Source organism: Cyprinodon tularosa, unplaced genomic scaffold, assembly GCF_016077235.1.
Source record: "Cyprinodon tularosa strain WSP-4 unplaced genomic scaffold, ASM1607723v1 ctg187, whole genome shotgun sequence".
In the NCBI taxonomy this organism is placed as follows: Eukaryota; Metazoa; Chordata; class Actinopteri; order Cyprinodontiformes; family Cyprinodontidae; genus Cyprinodon; species Cyprinodon tularosa.
The window spans coordinates 614,720-631,868 of record NW_024038657.1 but is presented as its reverse complement, the minus strand read 5'-3'; the positions used below and the strand labels follow the sequence as shown (position 1 = coordinate 631,868).

At 39.3% G+C, this 17,149-nt stretch overlaps 1 protein-coding gene across 1 annotated transcript in view; it reads right to left on the bottom strand.

Moving 5' to 3' along the window:
- Nucleotides 1-1,273: 1,273 nt before the first annotated feature.
- Nucleotides 1,274-17,149, bottom strand: part of LOC119781999 (segment polarity protein dishevelled homolog DVL-1-like) — a 28,290-nt gene continuing 12,414 nt past the window's right edge. Inside the window, exons 5-15 of the mRNA XM_038282678.1 lie at nt 11,371-11,509; nt 9,281-9,374; nt 9,064-9,133; nt 8,838-8,977; nt 8,271-8,347; nt 7,258-7,325; nt 6,718-6,795; nt 6,495-6,629; nt 6,091-6,258; nt 5,789-6,004; nt 1,274-2,881 (exon numbers count right to left, since the gene is read on the bottom strand). Of these exons, the coding sequence (XP_038138606.1) occupies nt 2,385-2,881; nt 5,789-6,004; nt 6,091-6,258; nt 6,495-6,629; nt 6,718-6,795; nt 7,258-7,325; nt 8,271-8,347; nt 8,838-8,977; nt 9,064-9,133; nt 9,281-9,374; nt 11,371-11,509 (1,682 nt within the window). The 3' untranslated portion in view covers nt 1,274-2,384. The remainder of the gene's footprint in view (nt 2,882-5,788; nt 6,005-6,090; nt 6,259-6,494; nt 6,630-6,717; nt 6,796-7,257; nt 7,326-8,270; nt 8,348-8,837; nt 8,978-9,063; nt 9,134-9,280; nt 9,375-11,370; nt 11,510-17,149) is intronic.

Genomic DNA, 17,149 nt, shown 5'->3' with positions numbered 1-17,149 from the left:
TAAAGAGAAAGCTTTGATTGAAAACAGTGTTTCATACTTAAAGGGAAAGACAAAATGGGAAAGTGCTCATAAAACTAGAGTGTTATTTCCCTGTTGTAGTTATTCCTTAAATAGTTACAACAGGGGTTTGCTGTCGTTTTGCAAGGGGAAGGTTGTGCTGTTGGACAGGATTCCCCTTGAAGGTAATTTAACCTTACGTGAAATGAGAAAAAAAACAAAAAACGGATGACAATCACAAACAAACAAAAACAAAAAACAGAAAACATGAAAGGGCAATATAAAGAGCTCCGACATCATGGGTAAAGATCCATGACAAATGAGGTCTTGGCTTCCTTCCCACTGAATTATCACGATGTTCTCACAGCCGGTTTGACACATTAAGTCTGATAGTTGTGCTTACATGTTTGCTAATGTTCTTTGTGCAAATCAAAGTGTTATCAGCTCAGCTACTCAGCTAACCTGATGGGAATAGAGGTACTTGATATAAAGTCTACACACCCCTGGCAAAGAGCCAGGTTTCAGTTATTTAGAGAAAAAATATGATCAACAACTACCAAATGTTTTCCATCTTAAATATAACTTACTTCCTTAACACTTCAAGCTAAAAGGCTCAACAACCTGCATAAGTGTGCACACCCTGAAAGCAATACTTTGCTAATGCATCTTTTAGGGTTTGATCTTCTTTGGTAATAGTGAATATTATATTAGAAAAAGTTCTCCAAATCTCTCTAATTCTGAGGACATTTCTTCTTCATAGCTTTCTTCAGATGACGCCCACCTCCCTGTTAAATTTTTTTGGCCCAGCCATTCCAAATTAAAACTAATTTCTGACTTTGATGTATGCTTGAACTCAGAACAGACAAAAAAACGAAATCTTCGTTCAGCTTTTGCAAAACAGAAACCTAAAGTTTTTGGATCCAATTGACTAATGTATTGTGCTGTAAATGGTTTTTGGTGTACAGTTGTGTTTTTCACCACCACTTAGATCTAGAGATTGTTAATTTGATTTAATCTAACAAATGTTGCGTAGATTCACTAATTGTTTTGATGTGTCTTTGAGAAAAGGCTTCTGTCTTTCAGTTCTTCTTAGATCAGACATTCAAAAACAGGACATTATTGTTGCACCTAGAAAAGCTCCATAAATGTTCCATAAATTCTCCAACTACTACCAACTTTACAAACTCTTTATTGTGCTAGTAAACATACTTTTATAATTTTTGGTACTCCTCTCCTAACTAATTTCTCTATACCCAGATATATATATTTTTTTAACTTTTTTTATTCACTCCTTAAGCTGCTGTGTTAGCCAAAGGATGGAAATTTGTGCGGAATATCCTACAGGCAAAGCGGAAATTGATTACAGGTGTTGTGCACACTTATGCAGCCAGGCTCTTATTCTTAAGACATTTTCATGTGTATATTTCCCCACTCTAACATATTTGTTTTACCTTTGAATAATAAAGAGGAAATATTTTAAATAAAGGAAGAAAACGTTATCAAAACTATATCAATCAAAACCCTGTCATTTACCAGAGGGGTGTTGAGTTTTTACATCCACTGTATGTTTGACAGTGAACAGCTGAGAGAGCAGGAACTGGCCTCTGACACACAAATGATGACGTCTGATTGTCTGTCAGGGAGCCGGAGGAGACAAACTGCGACAACATCATAGACGCAACAAGACCACATAAATAACATCACAAAATCATCCAGTGTACGGATTTATCCTTTAGAACATTGGCGAGAGGGAGCCTCCTTCTTCTGGTTTAGTTAATACTTTAAACAAATTAAATTATAAAATTTCTTTAAAGCAGTTCAGACATGCACTGTGCAGCCTCGCTAAAACTGGCAGCAGGCGATGGGGTTTTCCTCCTGAAGCTGAAGAATCCACAGATCAGGGTTAGTGTTGGCACTAAGAGCTTAGACAAAGCCCCAGAACCGGTGGAGAAAGGGGCCTAGGAGTTTTGACAAGAGTTTTCAGTCTGGGTCTGGGGGATTGATATCCAGTTCCAGCCTAGTTAAAGGTGTTGCTGAACAGATTATATCCACGATGTACCCGAGAATGTCTGCATGGCAGCTTCAAAGACATCACCACACCAAACAGCACTCACGTTTCACAAACTGTACATGTCTGTAAAAAAAAGAGGCTTTCAGGTGGAGCACCTGTGCTTGTGATTGAGAGGAATCCTTCCTTTGTGCTAAAGCAGCCTGTATTCCTTTCTGTGGACATCGTAGGTAGAGCAGAGGGCTACAGGGGGGCCAGGTAGTATCTACATTCTGAACTTAGGGGGTGCTCAAAAGACTGAGGAGAAAGAAGAAAAAGATGCAAGTGAGTTCTAGCAGGATTGTTTTGTGCTCACTTTGTTTTCAAAGGCACTGTTCTGTCACATGATGTCCACAAAGAACTCACAAGGGTTGCCCATGGCGTGCTGAAACGACTGCCGGCTGGCGGTGAGCTCGGGAGGAACAGTCGCCAGCTCCCTCCCGGGAGGGGCTCCAGGGGGTGTGCTACTGCTCACTGAGGTTTTGGGGGCAAGTCGAGCTAGACAATACGGAGGAGGCAAGCCTGGGGGGCCATAGGAGGAGGCATGGCTTCTCTCGCTCTGCGTGCAGGAGCCCGGCCCCGGCTGGGTGAAGGGAGTGTGGCTGTAGCTGAAGGAGGGATGGTTGCTCTGGGGCAGCGAGTGGCTCCTGTGTGAGTGGCTGTGACTGAGGCTGGACCTAGCATGGCTGTGATGGCTCATCTGGCTGATGGACCTGTCCCCTCGCTTCCCTCCACGGAAGCCCGACTCAGATTCGCGGCCTGTTGGCTTCTGAACCTTCTCCTGTGGGGAGTGTCTGTCTTTGCCTGCGCTGGGGTTCGATCCACTGCTTCGGCTTCCTGTTGACAACGCAAACAAATAAAAATAAGAAAAAAAGGGTTGAATCAGTTAGAGCTTTTGCAGCATTTGCAGAGTCAACCCAAAAACACTCTGAGAGCAGCTGCAACAGATCAACCAGAGCTGACTCAGAACCAGAAACTGATCGAAGGAAAAAAAGTAAAAGGTCACACATTAAACAATAGCTTAACAGAATTTTAGTTAACTGTAACTCTAAAACTGACACATTAAGACCTTTGAATAATGCATAGAAAAAATATGTTAAAGCTTTTTGTTTAAGATGTGACCAGATTGTTTCTTAAGCAATCTAGAAAAGAGCCACCAGTCAGGAAACATGATTGCAAATGATTAAGTCAAAGATCCACCGCAAGAATCACAATCATATTGCAACTGATGTTTCTACACCAAAACATTAACAGCTAATACAGAGCTTTGGAGAAATATTCATACCACTCGAACTTTCTTAACATACTGTTACATTTCCCACCAAAAAAACGAATTGTATTTTATTATGAGTTTACGTTAAATGGCGAGAAAGTGGTAAATAGTTTTAGAATGCATCATCTGAAAATGATACAAATTTTCACGGTAACTCTGGAGGAGCTGCAACTATTCAGAGCGCAGGTGGGATACTCTATCAACATAACAGCTGTTAGATACGTGCTCTATAAATCCAGCAAGAGTGAAGAAGACAAAACCGAAAAATGCAAACAAAAAGGTGGCTTCAGCCCCAATCCTTGAGAGCCACTGTCCTATGATTTCTAGATGATCCCATCTCCAACACACATGGATCAAACTGCTGATACAAAGTTCTGCAGTGGCCTTTTAATGAGAGACTCAGTGTATCAAAACAGTGCTGCATCTAAAGGTATCTAGACAAATGCTTTCAAGTACCAGAGGTAGAGACAACTGATGCAAAAAAAGGTTTTCTAATTAGATGAGATGAAAAAATAATGTTTTCGCAGAGATGGAAACAGTAAACCATCCTCACTACCCTTGTCTGCATGTTTAAACTTGATGGCAGCAGTATAGTGCTGTGGTGGAAGGTGGTCAGCGCTGAATACAGAATAGAAAAATTTTAAAAACCCTTTAGAAAGGGGCCAGAGTACCTTCCAATCAGACAGCAACTCTAAACATACATCTAAGAAGGAATGGTTTAGATCAAGGCATACTTGTGTGTTAGAATGGCCCAGTCAAAATCCATACCTACAGCCAAATGAAAATCTGAGGCAAGGCTGGAGAACTGATGTACGGAAATACTTTCCAAATGATATTAATGAGCCATTTTGAAAAGAACAAAGGGCAATAAATACATTTTCTAGAAAACAAAAGCTGATAGAAACACTAGAATCACACTCTAAAAGACTCTCAGTACGGGAAGTGGAGCAAAAAGGGTTCTACCGAGTATTAATTCAGAGGTTGATGTTCTCAATGAACACCTTCAAAACTGAAAATCCCTAATTAGTTATATTCTACTTATTGCTACTTTTTTCAGGTAAAATCTATTTTTTTCTCTCTCTTTCGCTGTAATGCAACCTGAATATGTCCAAGTGGTTTGAATACATCTGCAAGCTACTGCACATGTGGACAGAATACACCAGCATCAGAAAAATGTATATTGGTAAAATTACACAAAAACATATTAGTCAATCATCAAACAGGCGGTTTCAGTATCATCGTGGTATCTGATGGAGGTGTAACAAAAGTTGCAAAACACACATTTTAACTTCTGCAATGAGCCCAACAGTACTGGGTAAAGTGGTGCATGATTGTACCCTATGAGCACAAGCCTTAAGATTGACCATCCTGTATCATGCACCTCCAAGCAAAGTACAAACACATGCCCAAAGGTGCAGAGGGGGAGAGTCGGCTGTTAGGGATACACAGAGACAGAAAAAAAAAAATCATGGAGCTGGCAAAAGACAGGGGGAGACGAGAAAAGGAGAAACCTTAAAGCTGCGATATGATAGGTGGAGAATGCTGAGTGCAAGATAAATAGATGAGAGCACAGAGGGACAGTGAGACGATGGTGAGTGAAAAGAAAAGAGCAGCAGAGGAGGAGGAGAGGGGGGTTAGCAGGCTTACCGGTTCCCCCAGTGTCCTGGGACTACCTCCTCCTTCAGTCTACCGTAGCCCAGCAGAAACAGAGGGAACAACAGAATTACACACACCTCCCAGGCCAGATGTCCCCACACTGACTGACATTCTGAACCTGCTCTATTACCTTTAAAACTAACACACGTTTTTGTCATTTTCTTTTTTTATCAAGCTTAATAAAATGGATGGCTTATATTCCAATAAAAGGATCACATGCAAATAATTGAAGAAATTGGGTTTTACTTTAAAACCATTTTTTTTTCCATCTATTTCCTCGCAAAGGTTGGTGAAAGGAATGGCTGAAAGCAAGATGTGGCCATGCTTGGATGAGTCACTCACAATGATGAAAACACAAATTGATAACTTAACCCTGCCAATCTTTCAACGCTGCTTCAAAGCAAAAACCATGCAGCACCGTCAAATGTAGACTTAAAATAAAATGACAAAAAGATCATCTGAAAACTAATAGGGGAGGAGATGGGACTGCTTGTGATTCCAAATCACATGGTTAATCAGATGTCTTTTAGTATTTTTACACACCCAGTACTGCAGAGCTGCCCACTGCGTGACTCAACATGCTCATGACTGACCTTGACAACAACAGGATGCGTTTTAGGAGACACAAACTCAATGATGGAAAAGGAAATCCAAAGCAAAGGGCCAGAACAGCTAACGTTAAGCGTGAGTCACACTCTGCTAACACTGATGTCATGTGACAGACGGTTTGATGCCGTTTTGAGTCAGATTACATTAATTCATGATTTGTTGATGGAAAACCAGGGGGCCCGTCTTGCGCCTTCCTCGCTGCTCACCTTCACTGTGCTGGCTGCCGGCGCTCCCGCTGTGGAAACTGTGGCACGGGTCGGAGTATCCCGGTGGGAAGCAGGGGGGCGCAGATGGAAAAGGCGGGTATGGGAATGGCTGCCCTCCCAGAGGCCAAGGGTTGGTGGTGGGAGGTAGAGGTGCTAAAGTGTCCTGCTCCGAACCCCCACCACTGGATCCCTCATTCAAATTTAGAGAAGCCATGTCTTAAAGAAGAAGAGCATCATATGAGCATAACAAAATATGAAAAAACATGAGATAAACTGTTAATACACAAACTAAAGGTCTGTACTTTGGCAGAGATCCCCAAATGTGTAGTAGCACTGTTCAGAGAAGGTGATTTTGTTGACTGTGTGTCTCAGGTAGCCATGTTTCAGTAGACTGCTGGCATATTTCCTTGCGTCTCGTCGATCCTTAAAGCCTTCTACTCTGGAGTAAAGCCAGTCCACCACATCAGCACCTAAACAGCAACACACACATTTAAGGTGGGAAAACTGCTTACACAACTAGGTGACTCAGAAAGGTACAAGCAAACACGTTGTGCAAGCACTATAATAATACTACCCCAGCTCATAAAAGGCACCAGCTTTGAGTGCTGCGTATACCTACTGCATTTCTGTGTGACTTACAGTAAACTGCCTTTAAAACCACAAAAGTGTGTGCTTGCAACATTTTGCTTTGCTCAGCTTTCCTCACCTATGACTGCATTCGCAATGGTGATCTTCAGCCACATCCTGTCCCGTATCTCCAGGCCTGAGTCAGGAAGCTGCATCACCTTTACAATGGTTGCCATGTCTGTTTTACCAACAGACAGAGGCAGGTCATCGAATTCTGAGAAAAAGGAGGAGGGAATAAAAATCTACCAGAATTTGACACAAAGTTGTCATACAATGGTAAATAAGTTTCTGGCAGTGTTTACCATAATGTGGATATGGTCCAGTCAAGGCTGTGGTGTGAGAAATCCAGGCTGCAGGGTCAATGGGTCTTACTGGCTCCGCTGGGAACAATGAGCAAACAGATAAATAATAAGAAACTCAAGGTGACAGACACTAACATTGCTGAGCTCAGATTTTATCCGATACAGTAGCCTGAATTTACACCTCTTTTTCAAATATTGTCACAATACAACCAAAAACTTTGATATATATATTGTTGGAGTTTTTAATGATAAACCAGCATAAAGTGGGTGATGATACACGGTAGAAAAACTATGATTTTTCTTTTTAACTCCACGTTACTATATTACCTCTAATTAAATTCCAGTGCCACCAAACAGCTACCAGAATTGACCCAATTTGGAATTGTTTGCATTATTTTGCTACTACTTAACTTATCCTTTACTTTGTACATTCAAGATGAATGAACTGCTTGGTTGAAATGTGACAAAGTTCAAGGAGTGAGTATACTTTTGCCAGAAGTGCATGATCATCACCCCCAACATGACTGAAAAAGCTCTTACCACGTGGGATAGTGAAGTAACTTCTTGGAGATGGATCCCAGCACTTGGCAACAGTAAGACTAATGGGGCTAAAAAATAAGAGTTTAAGAATAAATTAATGCAGGAGAAAAAAAAAAACCCAACAGTATTCTGCATTAACATACAAGTTTCCTCATTAATGAAATACTTTTTAAAAGGCGTTTCAATTATTAGCTTAAGTATAACGACATGTAAATTGCAAAAATATTCTTTAAAATGTTCTAGTGTACAAACTGCAATGATTTATCAACTAACAGCTCCCTTCATATTTATTTTTCCAAAAAAAAAAATCCATCTCTTACCGCTGCAACCTTAACTTAAGACTGAAGAATCATTATAGAGAAAATTTTGGAAAAATTATGATGCTGAAATTATTTAGACTTCAAACAATTCCTATAAACCAAACATAACTAAACTTTTTTTTGTGTTCATACTTAAATGTTTCTTTTTGGATCATAGTTTCAAGGAAATTACTGTTTACGGTTTACAAAGGGTACAAACATGGTGGGACACCAAAATATATTTCTCTTAAATATCGGTAAAAAACAAAAAAAACAAAAAACACATGAGATCTTGATGAATAAGGTGATGGCTCCAAGAAAAAAAAAAAAAACTGCTCAAATATCTGGAACTTACAAACTCCAGAATAAATTTATCTTTGCCATGTTGCACAGAAAACAAGAGGCTTGGAGGGAAGATGAAATAATTTAAAGCCTTTTAACAAAATCTTAATCTTGGCCTTAAATATGTAAGTGGCATAAAGCTGCTGACAACTGAAGTATTGAAAAATAACAAAATATGACAATCTGACACATAGCTGCTGACATTAAAGCATTTCCAACTTTTTTAATGAAACTTTCTGTGACAAAGTAGATATTCTGCAACCTGTTATACTAAATGTAGTCTTTAAGATGTAATATTACAAAGCACAAACAAAACAGTGTGCTGTGATCTTTTCAAATGTTAACCGGTCTGAGTGACTTTGATGCTCTTACCCCGTTTTAGAAACTATCTCTCTCAGGATCCTCACAGCATCATCGTTGCTCATGTTCTCAAAATTCACATCATTTACCTGGTTTACATACAGAAACATTATGGTCAGGTTACACTGTATAGGTTTTAGAAATTTGATATCATTTTTAATGGAGTTAGAGAAATGTCTAAGCTGTTATTTTTCTTACAATCATTTCTACAGAGCTATAGGGACTTCCAGGTCCTATAAATCTAAACCTTTTTGTATCAAATGCACGTAAATGCAGTGATCACAGAAAATGCGAATAGCCTTCACGTGCCTCATATGAGGTGTAATAATAGAACTGTCACACAGAGATCAAAAAACCGCACAAAGGAAAATTTCAACATAAAAGTCTAGTGACGGAAGCGAATAAGATGTGGTTATTGACGTGCTTCAGAAACCACAGGCAGAGACAAACTAGTATCTTCTAGTCTCTTTTGTGACGCACTAACAGTGACAGCTAAAAAAGTCATCCCTACTCGTGAAAACGCTGGTATTCATCATAATTTTGCACTTTTGACCAGAATTTGTAAATGTAGAAGCATACCTGCAGAAGCATGTCTCCTGGTTCTATTCTGCCGTCAGCAGCCACAGCTCCTCCCTTCATGATGGAGCCAATGTAAATGCCTCCATCTCCCCTGTCATTGCTTTGACCTACAATACTGATGCCCAGAAAGTTGTATTTTTCTGCAAAAAGCAAAAGAAATACAAGTATGAATAAAAAGAAGTAAGTTCTTGTGGGGAAATAAGGCAAAGTACACAACTAATTTTACCCATGTTGAGTGTAACAGTGATGATATTGAGGCTCATAGTGGAGTCTGTGATACTGCTGAAGGATGAAGACTAGAAAGGGCAGAGGAGGTTTGCAGTGAGAACAGGGTAAATAAAAAGCGGCATGAAGTCTATATCGATCAACTCTCTCATCTGTTTCCGCTGCTCGGCATCAGCATTCATTTCTGCTCAGGCAGTTATGGGCTTTGAAGTGCCTACCCGGTCTATCTTGGCCATTTTGTGCCTCCGTCTGCGTCGCTTGTGTCTGCGCATGAGCTGTGAAGAAGAACTTTGTTCTGTGGAGCTACTGAGCCTGAAACACACAGAAGGAAAACAGTAGGTTAAAAAGAGGGGGGGGGGGGGGGGGGGGGGGGGGTTTGGATGGAGCAGATTCAAACCAAGGTTGAAGTAGAAAAGAAAAAGTCAAGTCAACCTAAGATTGTTTAAAGTCCCTAAGCTACATTTTGTATCTGAGCAAACTCCATCCATCATTACATAATTGGGAGAGGCAATAGTGAGGAGACATATGAAAATGTTTTGTTTGCAAGAAACCACAGGAAAACAATAAACTTGGATGATCCTAAAAAACAATTACAGTGTGTAAGAAATGTTACACCAGCTCTGGACAGCTCATCCGTCCATCCTTCACAAGGCAACATGGAGACATTTAAGACAATTATACATGCATGCACACAGGACAATCATTGAAGATGCTTTATTTTCATTTTAGGAGTAACTAAGAAGACCAGGAGAGAATGCAGGAAATGCACTGAGAGAACACCACAACCCTTGGACTCCAGGCTTTGGACTTTCTCTTTGCAAATGTAATTAATCACCATATTACTCTGAAAATTTAAGATCAATTCAACTATTTAAACATCATGTAGTATTAACAAAAATCACTAAAATGGAACCTAACTGACAACATGAAGTATCTAAATACATTGAAGACTAAATTAGAATCAAAGCCAATAGAATCTATCGCTATGGAAGTGCTAATAAAGTCTTTATAAACAAATTATTAGCATTAGTGAACCTTCAAATAGAGTAAGCAGCTACCAAAATTACAGCAAGACTGCATCAACAACTCTAATGTTGTGTAATAAAAGAACACAGGTTGGCATCTAGAGCAGGCCCCACTTGTCTTAGTAATGTCAGTGTTTATGATTGTTAAAAATGGCCTCATGTTTCAAGAAGAAAACCACTGCCGAACCAAAAACCAACAAAGGCCCAGCTCATGTTTAGCATCTTAGTGATCCTTGTGAGTTTTTGGTAAATATTTCATGGACTGAAAACAAAACGGGTAACTTTTGCAAGATATGAACAAAGTAACATTTCATGCAGAAGTAACAACATTTCAGAAAAACATATTTAGACAGTTAAGCATGGATGGTGGCAGTGTGAATGTTTAGGCCTGCTTTGTTGCTTTAGAGCTCGGCAGTTTGCTGTAACTGATGAATCCATGATTTATGCTCTTTAGTAGAAAACCCTGAAGGAGAATGTTTGACTATCAGCTTGTGACCCAAACCTGGATTTAGGGTAATGATCTGAAGAGCTTCACCAGGCTTACTTCTTAATGGCTAAGAAAAAAAGATTTAAGAGAGACCTAGTCTGGATTTAAATCCAGATGAAATAATGGCATGACTATTCATATCACAAAAATCCTCTGGTAAATTCTTCCACATTTGTCGTGCTGCCTTTAGCTCAGGAACTTAGGTTTGGGGGAAAACTACTTTTTATACACGACCAGGTTGTTCTGGAAAGCTCCTAAATTTAAATGAAATTGTTCATAAATTATTGATCTTCTTAATATCCACCTGTTTTTGGGAAATTCTCACCTAATTTGCATACCCAAATGGAAAAGCAAATAACTTAGGGACTGTAAGCCCAAATTACATGTGTGATACATTATTTGAAAGCTAACACCCTCCAGTTTCTGAATTTATACATGAAAATTGGGTGAGCAAAACACCCAAGCTGCATCAAGCCCAAGCTGCATCAGTTCAAACAAGACTCAAAGTAGTTTTTTTAATTCTCGAAAATAATAGGTCTTTTTTGAACAGCAGTTATAAAGGCATGCTTGAATGTTGTGGCTGTGTTAATTGTGCTTTGGTGCTCGTTTGGTACCCGTTTTGAGAGGTTAAAAAATAATATTCTTCTAGTTATCTTGGTCTAATATTAATTTCTTTTTTATATTTAAAAAAATTGAGAGAAAAAAAACACTACTTTTGTAAACTCTTATCTCAGCACAAAGTTTTTTTTGTTTGTGGGTTTGGAAGTAGGTATTTTAAAGTGATGTAGTATGTTACCTGCTGGCATCCTCATCCTCTTCGCTGTCTACAAAGGAGCTGGAGTCCAGCTCGCTGCTCATTACTGAGGCACTGTCGTAACCCATGGCCGAGTCCCTCGCTGTACGCTCAGATTTAGAGTGACCGTTGATGCGAGGGACTGCAGAGAAAAAGAGGGCAGAAGAGCTGTGAGTCAGATGTTGAGGTCATGTTGATCTCTGTGGGCTCGGATAAAAAGGAGAAGGAGAACAGGATGGGGTTTATTAGGTTGCTGAGAAATCTAGATCTGCAGGAGGAGAAGCTTTAACCTGTTAAACTAAGAATCGGACAGAAATGGAAGCTGGAAATGTAGAGCCCCTAAAGTTTAAAATGAATTCTTGCCCTCATCCATACGTACATTGCCTTTGGCGTGGCGCTGTCTCAGGGTGACAGCGGATCTGCCGGAAAGGTGTGATAAGGCGAAAAGGGCGTGGCCTACCTTGTTTTTGCCTTGAGCAAGCAAAACATTCCAGCAACGCAGGGGTTTCCATGACTAGCTCCACCCTTATGTAAACTGAGCTACTGCACATGAACAGCACCAGCTTTCTCACCAAGACATATTTCTCTCTACCGCCAGAGAAAACAAAAACAAACAAAAAAAAACCCAAATGCACAAGTTCAAGGAGCCAGCCTGAAAATCTGTGTGTTTGTGGTGCCAGCCGCTCTCTAAGCCTCAGCCCACCAGCTGTCTGCTCACAGCCTTCACAGCTTATCTACAATGGAGACAGGGACAGTAAGACAGAATAAGCAGAAAGTCGTCCAAAAACAAGAGAGAATTTTAAGGCTGTTACTTTTCAACTAAACAAACCACCAAAGTTTAAATGATCACCCTTTTAATTTAAAATCATCAAATGTCCCTCGAACAAATATTGATATTTTATTAAGACATTAACTTTAAAAATGTAAATCATAATTTTAAGATATATATTAAAATAAAACAGGATGATTAACAGGTTACAAAAAAATTACTCTTAAATAATGAAAATGCTATCACAGTAAATAAACCCTGAAGGTTTAACGAGACGAGACCTCACCTCATCAACAGTCCATCCCAAAGTGACAAAGTGAAAAAAATAAATTCTCCTCCCTTCCTCCCTAGCTCCTCATATGTCACGCAACTATACAGTAGCCCCTCATACTAATCCACCTCTAACCAATCAGATGACAGGATTCTCCCAGGCACCATCAGAGAACATTGGTTTCAGGATTTAAGACCACTTTGTATCGTTTACCCTCGTTCTTCAGGTAAAAACAACTCTAGTGGAAATATTTACATACCACATAAATCCTAAAAATCACAATCAACACAATATTCAATTAAAAACAAAAAAAGAGGTTTAATTTCAACAGCAATTTTTTTTCTGCTTCCTGTTAATACTTTAATACTGGCATAAGTACTTTGGCTTTGCTGTGTCTTCTTTGACCTCAATCCAGATAGCAGAGGGAAAATCATTACTGTTAATGTGACAAAAACACTCTCAATACCATTTTTTTCTCTTAAAAAGGTTCATTCTCCCCCCGATCCCTCGTTGTCCTTCGGATAAGACACATCCTAAACTCACGGTGCTTTCACACTATCTTTCGGTCCAATAGAATCCAATAGAGAATACAATAATTTAAAAAACAAACACCTGTAAGATCCAGAAACTGGAAGAAAGGAATAATAAAAGGAACAAAGTAAGGGCATAAACTGGGAGAGGAGGGAAATAATTCATGGCAAAATGAAGGAGGGACAGGAAAGAAAGAAGGAAAGACACAAAGATGGAAGGAAGGAGGAGTAAAAAGAGGAAGGAGGGACACACGGAGGGAAAGAAAGCTGAAAGAAGGGTCACAAGATGGGGCAAGAGGAAGAACACATGGAATCGCAGGAAGAAAAGCAGCATGCAATGGCATAGGCAAAGAAGGAAACAAAATATGTGTCTGAACACGAGGGTGAAGAGTAATGCCATTTAAGTTGGGAATGAAAGACAAAATGAAGGTAGGACAGTAAAAAAGGGGATAGGACGCAGAAAGGAATGATTCAAAAGATATAAGCAGAAAAGAAGAGAAAAAAGAACATCAGAAAAGGGTAAAGCAAAAATAAAAGCATCTTTATAATTCTGGAAATAAATCTGAACTGTATTTCTCCAAACTTTTTTTTATTTGTTTATACTTTTTCACAACTGTAAAATATGAGTATTCTCCAGACCATGTAGATGACCTGTGAAAATGTCAGCTGTTGCATTTTTCATTTTCAGATGTGAAGGGATATGTTTACTGTGGTTAAACACTGTAAAACAGTGATCACTCAATCTGAGGAGGAATCACCTAAAGCATGAGGATAATGTGTCAGGGAAATTCCTGCTGTTGCTGATGATCACGATGCTGGAGGCAGCAGGACAGTGAGGCGGGGCCCCGTGACTTCCTTCTTCATATGTCTTCACATCTCTACACTGAGCCAAATTAAATTACATTTCACCAGACCCTGCTCGCCAGATTTATGAGCTGCTGGTGAGCCCTAAGGGGCCATCCTGGCTCCCTCTGCTGGTTTCATTTAATTAGCTCTAACAAACTTACAGGCAATAAGGGGCAGCAAGACGGAAAGAGGGGCTTATATGATACGAGGACACAGGAAGATGTCCAGTTTGTTTTTTTCTTGCTTATCTTTCATTTAAAAAACAAAACAGCAGATGCTCACTGCACTTCCAACAAAAGTGATAAGGAATCTGCTGCCAAATCCGGAACCTTTAAACAAGAAGAAAAAAAATTTGAGATAAAGAGCCCCTATAGAAGTATTCCTTCCTAAAGGGAATGAAGAAAAAATTTTATTTTTGTATTTTTTAAATAAGAACAACATCTGAAGTGTAAATGGTCCTGAATTGAGGTGTTTCTATTTGTTTTATAGCTCTACAGAAGGAGATTTTGGCCTATCCTCTGTAAAATAGCTTTGAATCAGCCAGGTTATACATACAGCAGTTGTGAATAACGTTTTTCAAGGCTTACAACATGTTATTAATTAGATTTAGGGCTGGAATGTGACTGTAACATAGTGTATAAGGCAAACTCATTTAGTATTCATTTATATGTTGTGTACTATTTAAGACTTTGTCTTTATTTGATCCGTATTATAAAAGAAAGTAAACAAGTATTTCTTTTTGATATTAGAGTTTCATTTGTGTCAGTTGAGTTTAACATTTTAAACTAAAAAAAGAGCTAATTCTTTCTTAGATATTTGTGCACTGTGGCTTTAAGACATCAAGGTGTTTAACAGAAACAAGTACCGGTAGATGTTGTTTTAGCTGTGGAGCCATGCGGTTTTCTTACCATGTCTTGAATGTTAAGATGTTATCAAGCAAAGTTGCTTAAACTGGAATCTTTGTATTTTTGCTTTTACGACACGAATGGAATAAACCAACTCTTTTCTTTTCTACAAACCAAGACCATGTGGGAGAGGATAATTGTACAACATGAGAAACCCGTGTAGGCCATAGCAAACAGCTAATATACTTCTACAGCAACAAAACACAGTAAAGGTTATTAACGTTTTCAGCCCAATTATTCCGTTGCAGCTTTAGCTGTATTGTTATTGTCCACATCCCTTTGCAGCCTCTAACATATTTCTGCCACGATCGATACGTATTCAAGTCTATCTATCTTCCCATCAATTCTGAACCATCTCCCTTGTCCCTGCTGCTGAGAATCATACCAACAGCATGATGCTGCCAGCACCATGTTTTCAGTGGAGTGGATGTCTACATGTTGAGATGATAAAAGACACATTTTGCTCTCATCTGACATGGGACTTTTCTTTCATCCATGTATTTACTGTTTCCTCTAAATGGATTGTGATAAGCTGTATACAAAACTACTTAAAGGTTTCCTTTGTGAGTGGTTTTAGGTCTTACCACTTTTTAATGAGGATCAGATTTAGCAGAATGATACATTCCAAGGCAGTGGATCTCTACAGCTTCTCCAGAGTTACCATGAGTCTCTTGGCTTTAAGTAATGTACTACCTATCTAGCTTGTCAGTTGATGTGGATAAGCAAGTCTTTTTCATAATTTTTTCATAAATGTTTGACTGATTGTATGACTTGTTCCTGCTTTAAATTTATCCTAGGGTGTGTACCTTTATGCTGTTTGTTCAGTAAGTTTCTCTAAAACACTTTGGAGACCTTCTCTTAGTTTTCAAGATCTTACAATAAGTAACACATGTGGACTAGCTAATATCTGAATGCACCGCATTTTATTTTCAAGGTATAAGATCAAAGTGTAAAAAATGCAAGCCACATTTTTTTTTTTAATAAAAACTGATGAAAGTTTTTTTCTATCCATTTTTACAATTATCCTCTGCATTTCTTCTTCGTTGTATAAAATTCAAATAAAATGCAGGGAAGTTTTTGCTGAAACACGGTAAAACATGAAAAACAACACTTAAGAATATGGCTGAACGTGATTTCAGCATATGAAAGCCCTTCCTACAACCCCAAACTGACGCTGAGCTCTGTTACACTAATTGCACCACATGAATTAATGAGTATTCGGTTAATGAGCCAGCAGCGCAGGATGCGAGGAGCCAGGCTCACTGCAAAGAGAGGACAGGGGGAAGCAGACACAGAGGGAGAGGGAGATCCAGTTCAGCTATAAACAGCAACCACAGAGTAGGAGAAGCCCAACCTGTGACATGAAAACATGTTTTAACTACATTGTCTCCTTAGTTGAGAATATATTTTCCAAACTGACTATTTTAGAGTGGTCGGTATTCTAGAAACAACTCCCACAGATTTCCCCAAAAACAGTTCTATGACAGCATCTAACCATGCTTGCAGAGTTGAGTGTGACTGGCAGAAGGAAATCACCCTCCGTTCATAATCCTGAGACACACATAGAGAAAGCAGAGGATTATCGGGCAAGGCAGTAAATTCCAGTAACTTTAGGACAGTGAACTCATTCACTTCTGATTCTGATGTGATTCTCGGTGTGCCCTGGTGATTGCACAAGATGAACCGTTCAATGCCAGGAGGCTTCTTTCACGACACACACTGTTTTGTAAAAGTATTAATGCTCTTTGTGCTTCATCAGTTTTCTCATAAAAGGGCCTAAATTGTCATTTAATTTCAAAGCATCCTGTGTGGCCAATAGAAAGTAGCGTAGTGTGGAACATTGGGAAGCTAATCATATGTGGTTCTTTTTACAAATAAAGGTTAAAAAAAGGGGCATTTGTATTGATTCTTATTTAACCTGATACCACTTGATAAAGCTTAACACATCCAATGCAGAGAACCTGTCAATGACTTACCCTACCCTAGCAGGAAGAAGGTCCTTACTTTGAATATCAAACTGGGTTCATTTACATGCTCTCCCTGTGTATGTTTAGGCTTTGCCCTGGTACTCCAGCTTCCTCCTTCAGTTAAAAAATTATGACTGTAAACTGGTCTCTCAAAGTACCCCATAAATGTAAGTTTATAAGAGCCTGGTCGTTTGTACTGTGTAACTCTTTGTCACCCCTATAAGGGCTGGTGACCTGTTCAGGGTCTTCCCTCCATCTTGCCCAATGACTACTGGAATCAGGCACCAAGTTGCTTTTAACATCTTAAGGAGCACTTTCCGAGGTAATGATGGGACAATTATGGCACAAATGCAAACCTAAACCAGCAGAACTGGCAAGGACAGCTTTACATAGATAGGTAGTCTGGAGGCTCAGGCAAACTGGCTTTGTTCTACAACATCAAATACCAAAGAAATAAATTACAGGTAGTGATTTAAAATGCCAAAAGGTAAAAG